We start from the raw sequence: 14,698 nt of genomic DNA on the forward strand, positions 1-14,698 counted from the left end.
CTTTGAGCTCAAAGCCATACTCAAAATTTCAATATGTACTTTGAATGCAGTGAAAGTTACAAGCCTCTACTTTAAACTCGGTCAAAGTAACAAGAGTTTACCGCAAGAACTTGGACACAACCAAATTCACCCACAAGTACAAGAAAAAAGTAGTAGTGAGGTAGATTTGAGGAGAGAATAAGGACAGAGACAGGAAAAAAAAATAAAAACAGCAGAAGAAAGGGGAATATAATATAAAAATAATCATCATCACAATGAATCCAATAGAGCTTTTGGCACAAAAATGTGGTCCATGGGACAGAGGATGCACACATGTGCTTCTTGGCATGGATTATTAATAGAGGAGCTCTGTCCCCTATTAGAATATGAGGAGGGGTCTTGCCGTGTCTGAGCAGTATCTCTGCATGCAAAGTTCTCAAGTGGGGGCATGCGCAGAAGTTACTTTGGGAAAGTTCTTGAATTGGGGCTGGGGGATGCAGAGAGCACTGGCAGTTCACAGAATCACAAGGTTGGAAAGGACCCACTAGATCATCGAGTCCAACCATTCCTAACACTCCCTAAACCATGTCCCTCAGCACTTCATCCACCCGTTCCTTAAACACCTCCAGGGAAGGTGACTCGACCACCTCCCTGGGCAGCCTGTTCCAGTACCCAATGACTCTTACTGTGAAGAATTTTTTTCTGATATCCAACCTGAACCTCCCCTGACGGAGCTTCAGGCCATTCCCTCTTGTCCTGTCCCCTGTCACTTGGGAGAAGAGGCCAGCTCCCTCCTCTCCACAACCTCCTTTCAGGCAGTTGGAGAGAGCAATAAGGTCTCCCCTCAGCCTCCTCTTCTCCAGGATAAACAACCCCAGCTCTCTCAGCCGCTCCTCGTAAGACTTGTTCTCCAGCCCCCTCACCAGCTTCGTTGCTCTTCTCTGGACACGCTCCAGAGCCTCAACACCCTTCTTGTGGTGAGGGGCCCAGAACTGAACACAGTATTCGAGGTGCGGTCTCACCAGTGCCGAGTACAGAGAGAGAATAACCTCCCTGGACCTGCTGGTGACCCCATTTCTGATACAAGCCAAGATGCCATTGGCCTTCTTGGCCACCTGGGCACACTGCTGGCTCATGTTCAGTCGGCTGTCAACCAGCACCCCCAGGTCCTTCTCTTCCGTGCAGCTCTCCAGCCATTCTTCCCCCAGTCTGTAGCGCTGCATAGGGTTGTTGTGCCCCAAGTGCAGGACCTGGCATTTGGCCTTGTTGAACCTCATGCCATTGGTCTCGGCCCAGCAGTCCAGCCTGTTCAGATCCCTTTGCAGAGCCTCCCTACCCTCCAGAAGATCCACACTTCCTCCCAGCTTAGTGTCATCCGCAAACTTGCTGAGGGTGCACTCAATGCCTTCATCCAGGTCATTGATAAAGACATTGAACAGAGCTGGACCCAGTACTGAGCCCTGAGGAACTCCACTTGTGACTGGTTATATGTCAGTGACGTTAAAAAGTGTTAAGTGAGAAACAAAAAAATTGAAATAGATTAATTGAGAAAAAGGTTTCCTTGTTTTAATTTATTTTAATTTTTATTTAATATTATTCTAACATTAAAATATTAGAAACAAATAGATTTTTCATATGGAACACAGAATTGTGGAATTTAATGCCTAGCTAGTAAATTTGGTGTATAAATTTATCAATATTAAAAAAAAAATTGATTACTGTATGGATAAGGAACATCTAGATACAGTAACTGAATATATATAGTAATAGAATAGAATAAAATAGAAAATTTCAAGCTTCATTCTCTAATTGTTAAAGGAACAGAGAAACCTTAATGCAGTGGAAAATAATTTTATTTCTCCTCACTATGAAGTTTCTTGCAATTTTTTTGATTTATCTAGCCTGGCTTATGCTGAAGATATTTTTTGTAATATTTGCAACATGAGCTTGATTCTGGGCAGAGTTTTCTGTGGTTTAACTATAGCATTCTTTAGAAAGACATCTAATCCAAATGAAGGATGAACATTTCAGCTTTTTCTGATCTTTATTTGTAGAAGGCAATTGCCAAGCTTCACAGAAGTCAGACTGCATTTTGAAATTATTCCTGTTCCAACGCAATGAATTTCACCTGAATATATTCCGTGAAAGTCCTGTTCATGTATATCTTTGCAACCCAGAAATTCTGCCAAGATTAATCCCATTGGAGTTCCAGTAAAATGTAATTCACTTGTGAGGCAGAAAGGAGTTTAAGTTCCGGTACAACACTCCATACATCACTAACTTACCTTTCTTTTTCTTTCTAAAACATATTTTCATGGTTGACTGTATATCCATCTTGCTGCACTTATCCTATTTTTCAATGGTAAAATCTTGGTCATGAAGTTTTGCTTTTATTTTGTGGAAGCTGGACTTCTTCTCAGGCTATGCCTGAAGTACATGTTCTATATTACATCAAATAAGACTATAGGTATCATTTAAAAGCAAGCTGGTGCTGGCTTTCCGTGCTTAAAAAAAAAAAGACATAAGCATGAGCTTAAGTATTTGTCATCACTGAGGTCTGTTTCTGATTTAGAGGATAGAGTTTTTGGATTAGATTTTAACAGTCCTCTTCATATAAACACAGATGGAATGTTCAAATGTCCTGACTGCTCACATGTCCTCATGATCTGTAGCTAGGATGTGGTGTGGATTTTTTTAGTTCAGTCAGAACAGGACTTCATCTAGAAACAGCAGATGGAAGAAAGGGAAGGGATCCAAGTTTTTAATCCTTTTAATTTTTATTTTCTGAACAGATGTTGTTGAGATGATCGAACTACAGAGCCACAAATCCAACCAAAAAGTGGGTAAAGAAATATATAAAAACATATGTTGGTATTTGGTATATGGTTAATCAGGCAGGCTAAAAGTCACCTACTGCTGACATGAATATCCACCTTTCATATGATGGAGATGAAAAGATTTTTAAGATTACTATAGATGAAGAATTTAGTTTTGCATACTCTTTTGATTTCTCATTCAGTCAAGAGAAAAGCTAACCACAACACTGATACTTACTTTAATAACAGTCAAATGGTTCAGCACAGGACCAGGGAGCTGGTCAACAGCGAGCAGTAAAGTACATGGAAGATAATTTTACTCAAAGGAGGGGAAGGTTATACCATATCACTCAGGTTTACAGATTTCAGTTTAGGACAATAATCTCAATGAAAACTGGCAGGTGGGATACTAAACACATTAAAGAATAATTGCATGGGATAGGATTTACTGTTGGGTTAAGAAGTGATAGTTTTCTATTCTCAGCAAAAGAAAAGGCTATTAAATCAGAATTACAGGGTATGCTGATCTCATCATGGTGGTCACAATGAAGTCATTCTGATATTGTCAGTGATAATTTATTCATGTCTCTACATCTTTAAAAAGAAAATGCAAGACTGATGACAGATCTTCGAAGTAAACTGTAAATGAGATGTGATTTTTATATTTTATAAATCTCTGTAGTTATATTAAATACATGCAAAACTTCGAAAAAGTTACTAATTACAGCTTACTAAGGCTTGTTCTACCTAGTAACTTCCCTGTCGGAATTCAGTAATTATGAACGAAGGAGATCCCAACAGGCACCTGTTTTACACTTGAAAGCTGAGAATTATTGCTCTATAGTAACACTTTGTGTTACATAACATAAGTCAAAGGAGGAATTATATATCAATATTTTTATTATCTTCTCTGGAAAGACCAGAAATGGAAATCATATTGTTTGGAACTGGTGGCTGTCACTGTACAACCACTAATGACTGTATTATCCGTGGGCCTAAAGAAATAACATAAATATTCAAAATATCTACACTGAAACAATATTTGCCCTTTTTTCCTTTTTTTAAAAAAAAATAAAATGCATCCAGATCCTATGACGCAAAGCATTTGACTGCAAACCATTATATTATATGTACTAAAAGTTTTCTGGTCCCATCTAGGTCATGTTTGACTGACCATACAGAATAAAATTTTCTTAATTTTTTGAGGTATGACCAGAATACAGTAACAGAAAATAATAACAGTCTAGATAGAAGCTGTAAAAGCTTGGGGTTTTGTTTGGTTTTTTTTTTTTTTTTAAATACAGGAGGAAAAAAAATGTAAGAAACTCATCCTGAATGCTGAGGTATCTACGTTTCATTATTTTTCATTCCTGATCAAAAAGTTTCTACCTAAGACAGTTAAACACCAGAAATGCCCAGAAAAGATTTTGTAAGAAAAATCACAGATAAACAGATGATATATATAAAAAAAAAGAGGTCAGAAAAGTCTTCTCATAATACATGGAAATTCTCTTATTTGACATAGTTCATGCTCCTTGTGTTTATGGAGTTTGATATCTTACCAAGACTTTGGAGTACTTTATAGACACTCAATTAGAAATTTAGATATTTAAACACTGAATACAATCATTCATTTTATAAAACAGCCATAAACCCTGTATAATAGAGTTTTCTTTAGGCAAAGTAAAAGACATTGATTCTGCCACAACAGACACGTGCTTGTGGATTCCAGAAAAACCTTTTTGAATGCCAAGCATTTTCTAAAGAGACTTTTGCCCTGACAAGATGACACAAACTGACAAAAGTAAGAGGGACAGATGACAACATGAACATTTTTTAGAAATAATGGTAGCCAGGAAAATAAATTTTACTTATTTAAATAAACCAAAACTATAATTTGTGTAATTTTTTTTTTAAAGGGGGGGGGCTCAGGAAAGAGGTAAGAATGGAAAAGTAAGAATGGCCTACAGAAAGCTGTTTGGATATGAAGGAGTTAAGGCCAGAACTTTATCAGAACTGAAGCAGGGAGACAAAATGTATTCATTTCTTCATTTCACAAGAATTAAAGGGAAGGCTACATGGCAACATGTAAAATGAGATGAATACAAGGAAATGAAAGAAGGAAGATGCAAAGCGTTTTGGTTAAACTGTAGGATCACATAACCCAGTATAGCTGCTAGCAAGCATACACCACACCAAAAAAAGATAATGACAGAATTACAGAATAATGAAGGTTGTAAGTGACCTCTGGAAGTTGTCTCATTCAACCCCAAGAAGAAAATAAAATAAGAAAACACAAAGATTAAAACAAAAAAAAACCTGCAAAATGAACAAAAAAAAAAAAAAAAGACAACAGGATACAAAGGGGAATAGATGGGCAAGTACAGAATTAGGAAATGGATAAACATGTTGATAGCGATAACTGTATCAAAACAAATGTAATGGGATAAAAGTCAATCCAGAACAGATTTCTGGTTAAGATCTAAACAGTAAGTCATTCAAGTGGAAGCAGGACAAGAAGCTTCCAATGCAGTTACAATATATTATCTAAACAGTTTCATAATATTCCCAGAAAACATTATGATGTGCAGAGAACAAGGCTGGATTCACTTCACAGGATGAAACACTGCTTTAATTTAGCATTTATCAAAAGGACAAATCATAAATGTTCCATCCAACTTTCAAAGGTACAGTGCGGGAGATTGAGTGTTAACAGGATTTTTGTGCTCTAGTTTTGAGGAAGATACAAAACAATCATAAAATCATAAGAAAATTCCATCCCACTTTCCTGACCTCCAATCAAGTGCATGTTCATCGATGTTAGGCATTAATCATACGGTGGTAAACCAAACAGTTCTGGTTTGAAATCCTCCAAGGAATTTAGCAGTAGTGTTGCCTCCTTTTTAAGATCTGGATTTAATTTTTCATCTGGAATCATAACCACTTGCATTCCTGCTGCCAGGGCTCCTTTGACTCCAAGCGGTGAATCTTCAAATACAAGACACTGAGAAACAAGGTGCGGGAAAAAAATTGAAGAATAATATTACCATAAACTTTCAATCTTTTGTTTTAAAAGACAGACTGATCCCAAATAAAACATTAAATTCAACTCCTGTCCTGGACACCCCTCATTAGAACACGGGCAAACCTCTCAGTTTGAACATCTGCATGGTAATTAACCTTAATTTCAATTCAAGAAAACATAAACATGTATATTTAAATCCCAGCAACTGGTGATCCAGATGTTCCTAAGTGATAACACTAAGTAAGTGCTTAAATACCTTTATATGCAGACAGTTTAATTCTTCAAAACCAACTTTACAACCTGTAAAATGGCAAAAGTAGTGCTTTCACTTATAGGCGTAGCATTTCCTCCGTACAAAGAAGGGGGAAGACTACACTACCTAGGTCAATATAAGCAGTCTGGATGAGTGGAGAGTAAGATACAAGTCACTTGTCCGAACAATGCTGTCAAATTCATGCGCTATTAGCTTAATTCTCCCAAAGCAACAATAAAAAAGAAAACCAGCAATTATATTGGATGGCTACAGTTAAAGAAGAGACAGTTTAGTCAGGTAAAAGTTCCATGTCTTACAATAGTCACAATCAGTCAAGATCACAGCTTGGAAACAAAGTTGTTAAAAATAAATTATTTATTTGAGTTTTATCGTTTAACATCAGAATATTGAATAATAAATATATAACATAAATAAATATATAACAAAAATATATTACAAAACATCTAGTCTGAACTTTTATATACTAAAGGATGTTTCTGGAGTCCATTCCAGAATGCATATAATAAGGCATCCCTTCCTGCCACTACCCATTACTATTTCACCAGGGAAGATTAGGATCCACAGTGTTTGTCTGTTCTGGCTGTGCTCTAAGAGAACCAAGTTGCAACCCACAAAAACTCTGTAATATTCAAAGAAAACATTTTTGCAAGATATAGTAAATACTTGTGCTATATACATCCATCTGTATCAGAGACTATGGAAGAAGAAGAAGAAGGAAAGAACCCTTCCTTTCTGCTTTCTTTTCTTTTTAAAATATTGATTCTTGCTTGACAACATGTCAGCAACCACTTGGAGTCTGCCAACAGAAAGAGGTGCTTTCTACCTTGCATGTAATACATTAAGTAATCATTAAGTAATGATTTTTAATGAGCCAATGGAATCACACCAATCTCTTTTGTGCTCATTTCCTTTATACAGTCATTGAACTCCAGATTAACAATGTGGTTATTTTAAAACGTTGATCATTATCACTGTTACTAACTACAAATATGTGACCAGCTGATCCTGGAAAGCTTGGAACAATTGCTGTTAGAACAGAAGTGCAGTTCTGCCTATGGGCTTTATTCTTAACAATACCATATTTAGTTTGTGACCCTAAGCACTCTGAGGACTCTGAAATAGTAAATGAAACCCTGACAGGCTTTTCCTTTTGAAGAGTAAGCTTAAATGTTGCACAAAACAGCATTATCAAGGCCTTTCAGAAACCTTTTCTAATCCAGCTCATACAAAGAAATGCACTTCAGTGCTCTGCCTTGGAAGACCTAATTGACTTCCATGATGTCACTAAGCTTACTGTACCAGAGGAGCTGATGATTATGGAAGGCAATATGCATAATGAAAAGCTTAACTAATTCCCTGGAACTAGAAGCAATTAAAACTCTTAATTACCAAAGAAGCCAGGCAAATGACCCATAATTACAGTGGCTTTAATGTTACAGGAAATAAGTGTATTAGGTCTTCCTCCTGTCTTCCTTGCTACTGACACTTACTGTCAACAGCATAGCAACACTTTTAATGGATGATGAAAGGTTTACAGAGGTTCACATACAAAATGGATTTATTAACTTATCTGCATAGAGATGTTATAAACTGTTCGCGGTCCTGGCCCACCCACATATTAAATCTAGAGATATGAAAGCAGCCAAGTTCTTTACCATTTTGCATAAGTACTGCAACACCAGCATCACTCCAAAGAGAGAGACGGATGAGATTTATACAGACATCAGCTGAGATTCTGTCTGTTTCTCTGCATTATTTCTAAAACTTGTGTCACTGATCAATACCACTGCTATGACATCTCTCAAAAGGTCATACTAATATAGGACAGTTTTCACTTTGGAATGAACTAGATGCGTAAAAAGGAAAGTAGTGAAGCATACTAATTTGTATTTCACTCTATGAATCTAGAAAAAGGAAAATTAATCACTTAAGCAAAAGAAGAAACAATAAAGTCACTGCAGTTCCTCATTACCTCATCTTCCAACATGAAATCTAAGAACATAAGAAAATAGTGTTACGCTTTTGGTATGTACAGCATATATATCCTGTAAATGTCTGGATGGAATATTTATGCAAATAACACAGATACTCATAAGTATTATTGCTATTAGTGGTAACTAAGAAGCCTGGAAGGCTAAAAGCTTAACATTAGTTTTGAAATTAAGATTTTGAAAAACCTGTGTAGACAATATACAGGCACAGGGAATGTTTGTCGAAAAAGTATCCTTGATCACATATGACACTACCATATCAATTCTAAAACAGAATGAAGGATGAGACTAAAGGTGGTGCAATTTATACACACAGAACTTGTATGCACACTAAACACTATCTTCTATTGCTGTACAAAGAAAGAACGAAAATTTTCATCATCTTTAAAATGCATAATTAAAATGCATAACTCCTTCATTTTCTTCCCTAAATTTTTCTTTTAATATATTTTTACATTGTAACCCCCATATGCTCCATGAGAAACAGTTAATATAAAAAAATATTAAACTTAGTTGTCAACTTTTTTCCTTTTATTACCGTAATATTTACCTCATCGTTTGTCCAAACTGAAGCAGACATAGTTAACTTTTTCACAAAGCAAAATCTACTTAAAAATAAGTCAATCCTATTGAGTCTCAGTCAGAACCAAGTTAAAACTATGCTGCCTTCTGAGGAACCACTAACAGAACAAATGTTCCACCATGCATAAAACCCCATTTCAAAACCACTGTATGTACTCATGACTTAAAAACCCAAAACAAAATAACACACAAAAAAAACCCAAGCCCAAAAGGCACCCCAGGAATAAAAGTGGTTAAAAACCAAAGACTAATAATTATTCTTTTTCTCTCCTGCTGAATGAAAGCAAAAAGGGAAAACATGGAATTTTGAAGTCTCAAATCACAGTTTCAAAAAGGACTATTAAGACCTTTTTGTCAGAACCATGACATGAATTTGCACTCTGAAAACATTTGCTAACCTTATACATTAATTTATATATACACGCACAACACAGTGTTCTATATACATCTAGAGCCTAATTCAAATTCCATCATATCACTAAAAATATCCCCACTGATTTCAACGGGTATGAAAGTGAGTCCCAAAACAGGCCACAAGAAGAAATCCACCAAATAAGCCTAGTTCATATTTAATGCAAAGTGACATTCTTCATCCCTGCGAACCAGAAGGCAGTCAGGCCTTTCATTTCTACATGTAACTTGTTGATGGTTCACTTCCAAAGTATTTTTACTCTTCTTATTGTGAAAAACTAGCTCATAGTTTGTGGTCATAATTCAGAACTAAATGGTATCTAAGATATAAATCATCAGTCTGAAAGATACCATTACTGTAACCATGGTTTTCATTTTGTTCAAAACCTTCTATCTCTTTTTCGTTGCTAACTTCATATTCTCAAAAGTAATTCCACTATTGACCAATTGTTATTGTGTGATCGATATTAAGATTTTTCAAGAATCACAATATAATTCAGAATACAATAACAGACCTATCTATATCCCTTAAAAATGTTCAGATGCTGAAAAGATGTTTTTATTGCTTACAGGAGATGATGGAAATTCACAAAAAGAGAAAGGAAACGCCATCACTTCACTAACACGATAACACAGATGCTGGGCTATTTTTTAGGTGACTTGTGTTTTATTTTTTCCTATGCTTTGATATACAAAGTATCTAGTAACAAGGGGAAAATTAATTTCTGGGTGACCCATTTACCACTAGAGTAACTTAAACATTACTGAATAAATGCATTTTAAGCAGCTACAGTATTTGCAATTTTTAGTCTCCAACTGTGTTAACTCTCGGAAGAATTAAGAAAAAACAATAATGAAATATCTCAGTTAATGTTTCTCTCTCCATCTTTAGGTTTAAACTCTTTCCAGAAATAGTTGGGAAAAGTCTCAGTATCATTAAGAAACTACACTTAATTTTCTTTTAAAGACATATGACAGTTTGATTAGCCAGAGATGACAGTCATGTTAAAAATGCTGTAAGAAAGTCATGCATCTTTCAGCCCCACAACTCAGTTCTGTTAAGGAAAATGAGGAGTAAACCATGATGTTTTTAAATGCTGTTAACAAATGAACAGAGAAGCAAGAAATATATAATCAAATGAATTAAGCACCAGAGCACACTGAATAGTAACTATCAGTGACCATTCTTTATGATTCAGTGATTCATATTAAGAAATGTTTGGAAATCATACATATATATGCTTTTTAGTTCGATTTGCATTAAGTTGCTACTAGGAGTACATTGAAGAACAGTACAAGAATCAAATTATCTACCAGAATTATGAGATAAAAGCAAAAATGTTAGTATAAAAAAAAAAAGAGTGTGTTATATCTGCACATAATTAGACCACTCTGCATTTCCAGCTCTTGCATAAATGTCACTTTACATTTCAGCCTGAACTGGAAGCTAGTCTCTCACAAACCACTTCACAGGACATTATCTTAAGGTAAACCAGAAGGAGTAAAATAGTTTGGATGGTGAAGAAGGAGGAGAATTTTCAAATTTCTTGCTTGTTTTTAAGACTCAATCAAGTGAAAGAAAGTGCTTCTGAGCACTGTCACTGAGTGACAGGCAGACCCAGACACAGTGGCTCTGTGAGGCACGGAGAAGGTCACATTTACATGCGGGGTTACTCCGATCATTCCGGATGGCTGGAGCACTCTCTTTCACAGAGGACTGTGTGTTTAGAGGACAGCACACTGGGAACTTTGTATGGCAACTTGTGTTACAGGCCTCAAGAAATTCCCAGGCATTTCTGAAACAGTGTCCAATTATCCTGGCAGCAGAAACCTAACCCAATCAGCTTTAGCTGGGATTAGCCAAAGAAAAGTATTGTTCTTTTACAGAGGACACAAGGCAAATACTCAAGATGCTCTCATATTGCATAACATGCTGATTTTTAAGCCACTTACCTCTAAAAGTGGCCTAAAAAATAATTTGGTACAATAAAATAGTTGATCTGTGCTGTCTTCCCTTCCACAGACACGTAGCTTTACTAAAACCACTGACTTTCTTGACATGTGAGATACCATATATTCCAGTAACTGCACCTTTCATGAAGAGCTCAGAACTGTAGGATAATTTACACTAGAATGGATCACTGGAGTCTGTTTAGAAATGCCGTTACTCAGTGCATGTCCAGCCAGACTAGGCTGCTGAGGGCTTTGACCAGGTGAGCTTTGAGTATCTTCAAAGAAGGAGACCACACACCTCCTGAACAACCTGTTCCCATATTACACCACCCCTATGGTGAAAATGATTTTCTGAGCACCTAGCAGTAGTTTCTTGTGTTCCAGCTTGTGCCTGTTGCCTGCTCTACAATTAATCTGCACCCTGGAGGAGAGGTTGACCCCATCTCATGAGCAAACACATCAGAGGCAGGAACCAAAGGAAGAGCTGTTTTGATGAATCCAAATTATAAGTCTCAAACTGAAATTGGAATCAGGTATCAAAAGTATTTCCGAAATAAATTCAAGGACCTTTTTGACACAGGGATTGTCTACAAAGTTGCAGGTGCAGTACAGCAGGCTGACAATAGCAAAGTACCCTGTCTGTTTTGCATAACTGGACACCACTTGCCTACGAACAACCCAGCAAGTGCTGCAGAAGGCAGCTGATTCTTACTGAACAATCCATTTTTTTTAAGTAGCATATTTCTTTTTTGGCATTAGTTTCTTCTTGCTCTATCATGCCTCTTTGACCAGTGTTACTTTTCTGCACTAGTTTCTTCTTGATTTATAATGCCTCCTTGACAAGTGTTATTTTCCTACACATGAAGACCAAGACCATCCTGCATATTAAAATGTACCTTAATATGCTGTAAACATCATCTTAATTATCTTTGACATAAGTGTTAATAACAACTCACATATACTGCAGAAATAAAGTAATTTCCTAATTTCTTCAGTAAAAAAAGAAAGATCAAGAAGAGGCATTCACCTTTAAATAGGTTTTCATCAAGAGTGAAAAGGAAGTCATGGAAAGACCTTTCATTTCTGTTCCATACAAGCTTCTCATTGAACCCTACACGACACAGTGTCAGCGGTATGAAGTGACTTGGTGAGATGTAGCTGTCTTACGCTTTAACTGTTCACTGTCAGGATGAAGTTTTCTTTCCAGCTTCAGACAGCTGAAAGTTATCTTTTAGAGAATATTTAAGATTAATGGCACAAGACTCCAGGCACAAAGCCACACACTATCACCTTTAAGGAAACCAAACAAAACACTAACAAAATACATGCTTCATTTTAATATATTTCCGCCATATGCCATTAAATTCTAAGTACATGATTAAGACAAAAGCAAAAATGATCAAATTAGACAATTTTCTCCTTATCAAGATCCTAACCTGTTCCTAGGAGGTAATTTCAAAAGTAGCTGGCTCAAACTAATGATTTGCTGCCAATGAAAGGTTATTTCTTTCTTCTCTTTCTCTAATCTGTTAAACAGTATGTGCTTCTATTTCTTTTCTAGTTATGGGTGTTGCATTTGTGTACCCTTTTGTGAATCAACTCTGTACCCTAACAGAAAGCTATTCTCCTATAGGCTCAAAAATGGGAGAATAACCATGTAACAGCTGTGAGTGAAGAGGAACATTGAAGAGGAATTTAAATCCTCCTTTTTGGTCAGCATTTAAAATCACAGCAGGTTCACCCCTTCAAACTACAGTCTTATTCCTGGGATTACGGATATGAATGTCATAATCCCAAAATTTATTTTGCCATAGCAATCTAAAAGTAGCACATCTGAAATGAAACACCTCATTACAATGATAATCAGATCTATTTAAGTAACTGCCCTCACAATTTCAAAAGGTAACTTCTCAGCATCTTAGTTGGCAAAGCTTCTTTGAACTATGCAGGCAAAGAGAGTTCAGAACATTTTCTCTACCTGAGGAAGTATTTGTGGATGTGCTAAATATAGTATTTCTAAAGAATATGGAAGCTACCATCAAAAGTAACAGAATTAATAATAAACGACATATTTCTACGTATAATATGCATGATACACCCCTTTTGAACGTTTTATTATGAGAAATAATCAATGCAATGGAGAGCAATCTCCTAATCCTGAATGCGGGATTAACACAAGCACAAGCACAAGCACAGCAAGATCTGCAAGAACAATAGAACTATTATTGGTAAAAAAATATATTAAGAATAAGAGGAAAGTTAAAAAGAAAATGTCAAAATATTTTTTTAAGAGTTCTTAGAGCAGTAATCTCTTTCACATTAATCTCTAGCTTGTTTTTATCATGTTGCTTTGTTTATTTTAGGAAAGCAATAATTATCCAGGTATTTCAAACTACGAATACTGCAAAATGAAAAGCCAATGAATATCGAGCAGTTTTATGTGAATCAGTCATTAGACAACTCCTCTAAAATACTTTTTTTCACTGTAAACTCCAAGTTCAAATATTTCTAAAACTATGAAAATTAATACACTTTTAAAATTAATCCATAAGTAGAAAGTTATTTGAGTCTTAATCTCCTATTGCAACATATCACCAAGCTATTTAAAATACTGCATGGAAACACTTTATTTTCTTTAAATGCAGTGATAGCCCACACTTACAAACTGTGCCTGTTTTTCTATTAGACCAGCTCTACTAAATAAAAGAATGATACTAATCACCTCAATCAAAGGCTTATTTTGACTCAGTCATGCTTATAGGCAGAATAACAGGTCATTTTCAGTGAAAAGAATATAGGGCATAAGATGTAACTCAATGTTTCAGAGTAAACAATGAAGGAAAATAGAAAATTAAAGCTTATTTAATCTGTGTATGTATGCACATGTATAAATGCATGGTGTATGTATGATGTCTCTACAGTCAGTCTCCTTCTCTGTGGCCTAAGGCTTATTCAGTTTAATATATATTAGATTAGTAACTAACACAGCCATGACACTGGCTTAATATTAACAGTAGTTTGGGAATACCAGCCATGATGTTAGCAATTACTAACTGTGCTTGTTGCAAAACCTCTGCCATAAGTAATGTCTTTTGGGTACTCAGTTCTTCAAAGAAACCAAGTTTATCACTATCTGGGCTCTCATCAACTTTTTCTTAATGCCATTTTTATTTAAAAAAGCTCTCATTTGTATATTTGAATCAGAAATAATGTTCAGATGTCAACAGGGTATAAAGCTGACAGATGGCAGACTAGTTTAAAAGGAAAACTACCACCTATCTGCCTGTAAATTGACCTCTCACGGACAAAGTCCTCAAAACACTGCAATAGCCCATATGTTTAAGTGAAAACTACTTTGCTCATCAATAACGATTTTATATTCAAAGTAAGAATCACCACTTATCCAATGAACCCAGTGATCTGAAGTATCCTGCATTTGCTGACCTTGAACATTTTGAGTGTGTCTTTCGAAAAGGGATTAGGGTTGATTTCCCAAATAAACCAAATGTCCATTTTTCTGTCACTGTTGGAATTGTTACCTTAAAACTTGCTGACATGTTGCTGTGCTACTATGGTAAATCTCATACGGACTCACAGAATCACAGGATCCCAGGATGACTGAGGTTGGAAGGGACCTCTGGGGGTCACCTGGTCCAACCCCCTGCTC

General features: G+C 36.0%; 1 protein-coding gene across 2 annotated transcripts in view; it reads right to left on the reverse strand.

Moving 5' to 3' along the window:
• Positions 1-1,260: 1,260 nt before the first annotated feature.
• PUDP (pseudouridine 5'-phosphatase) overlaps positions 1,261-14,698 on the reverse strand; it is a 73,403-nt gene continuing 59,965 nt past the window's right edge. The window contains exon 4 of one of the 2 annotated variants that reach the window (XM_054061632.1): positions 1,261-5,799. In XM_054061632.1, the coding sequence (XP_053917607.1) occupies positions 5,623-5,799 (177 nt within the window). In that variant the 3' untranslated portion in view covers positions 1,261-5,622. The remainder of the gene's footprint in view (positions 5,800-14,698) is intronic. The other variant, XM_009565989.2, reaches the window with a different exon arrangement.

This window comes from Cuculus canorus, chromosome 1 (genome assembly GCF_017976375.1).
Source record: "Cuculus canorus isolate bCucCan1 chromosome 1, bCucCan1.pri, whole genome shotgun sequence".
Taxonomy (NCBI): Eukaryota; Metazoa; Chordata; class Aves; order Cuculiformes; family Cuculidae; genus Cuculus; species Cuculus canorus.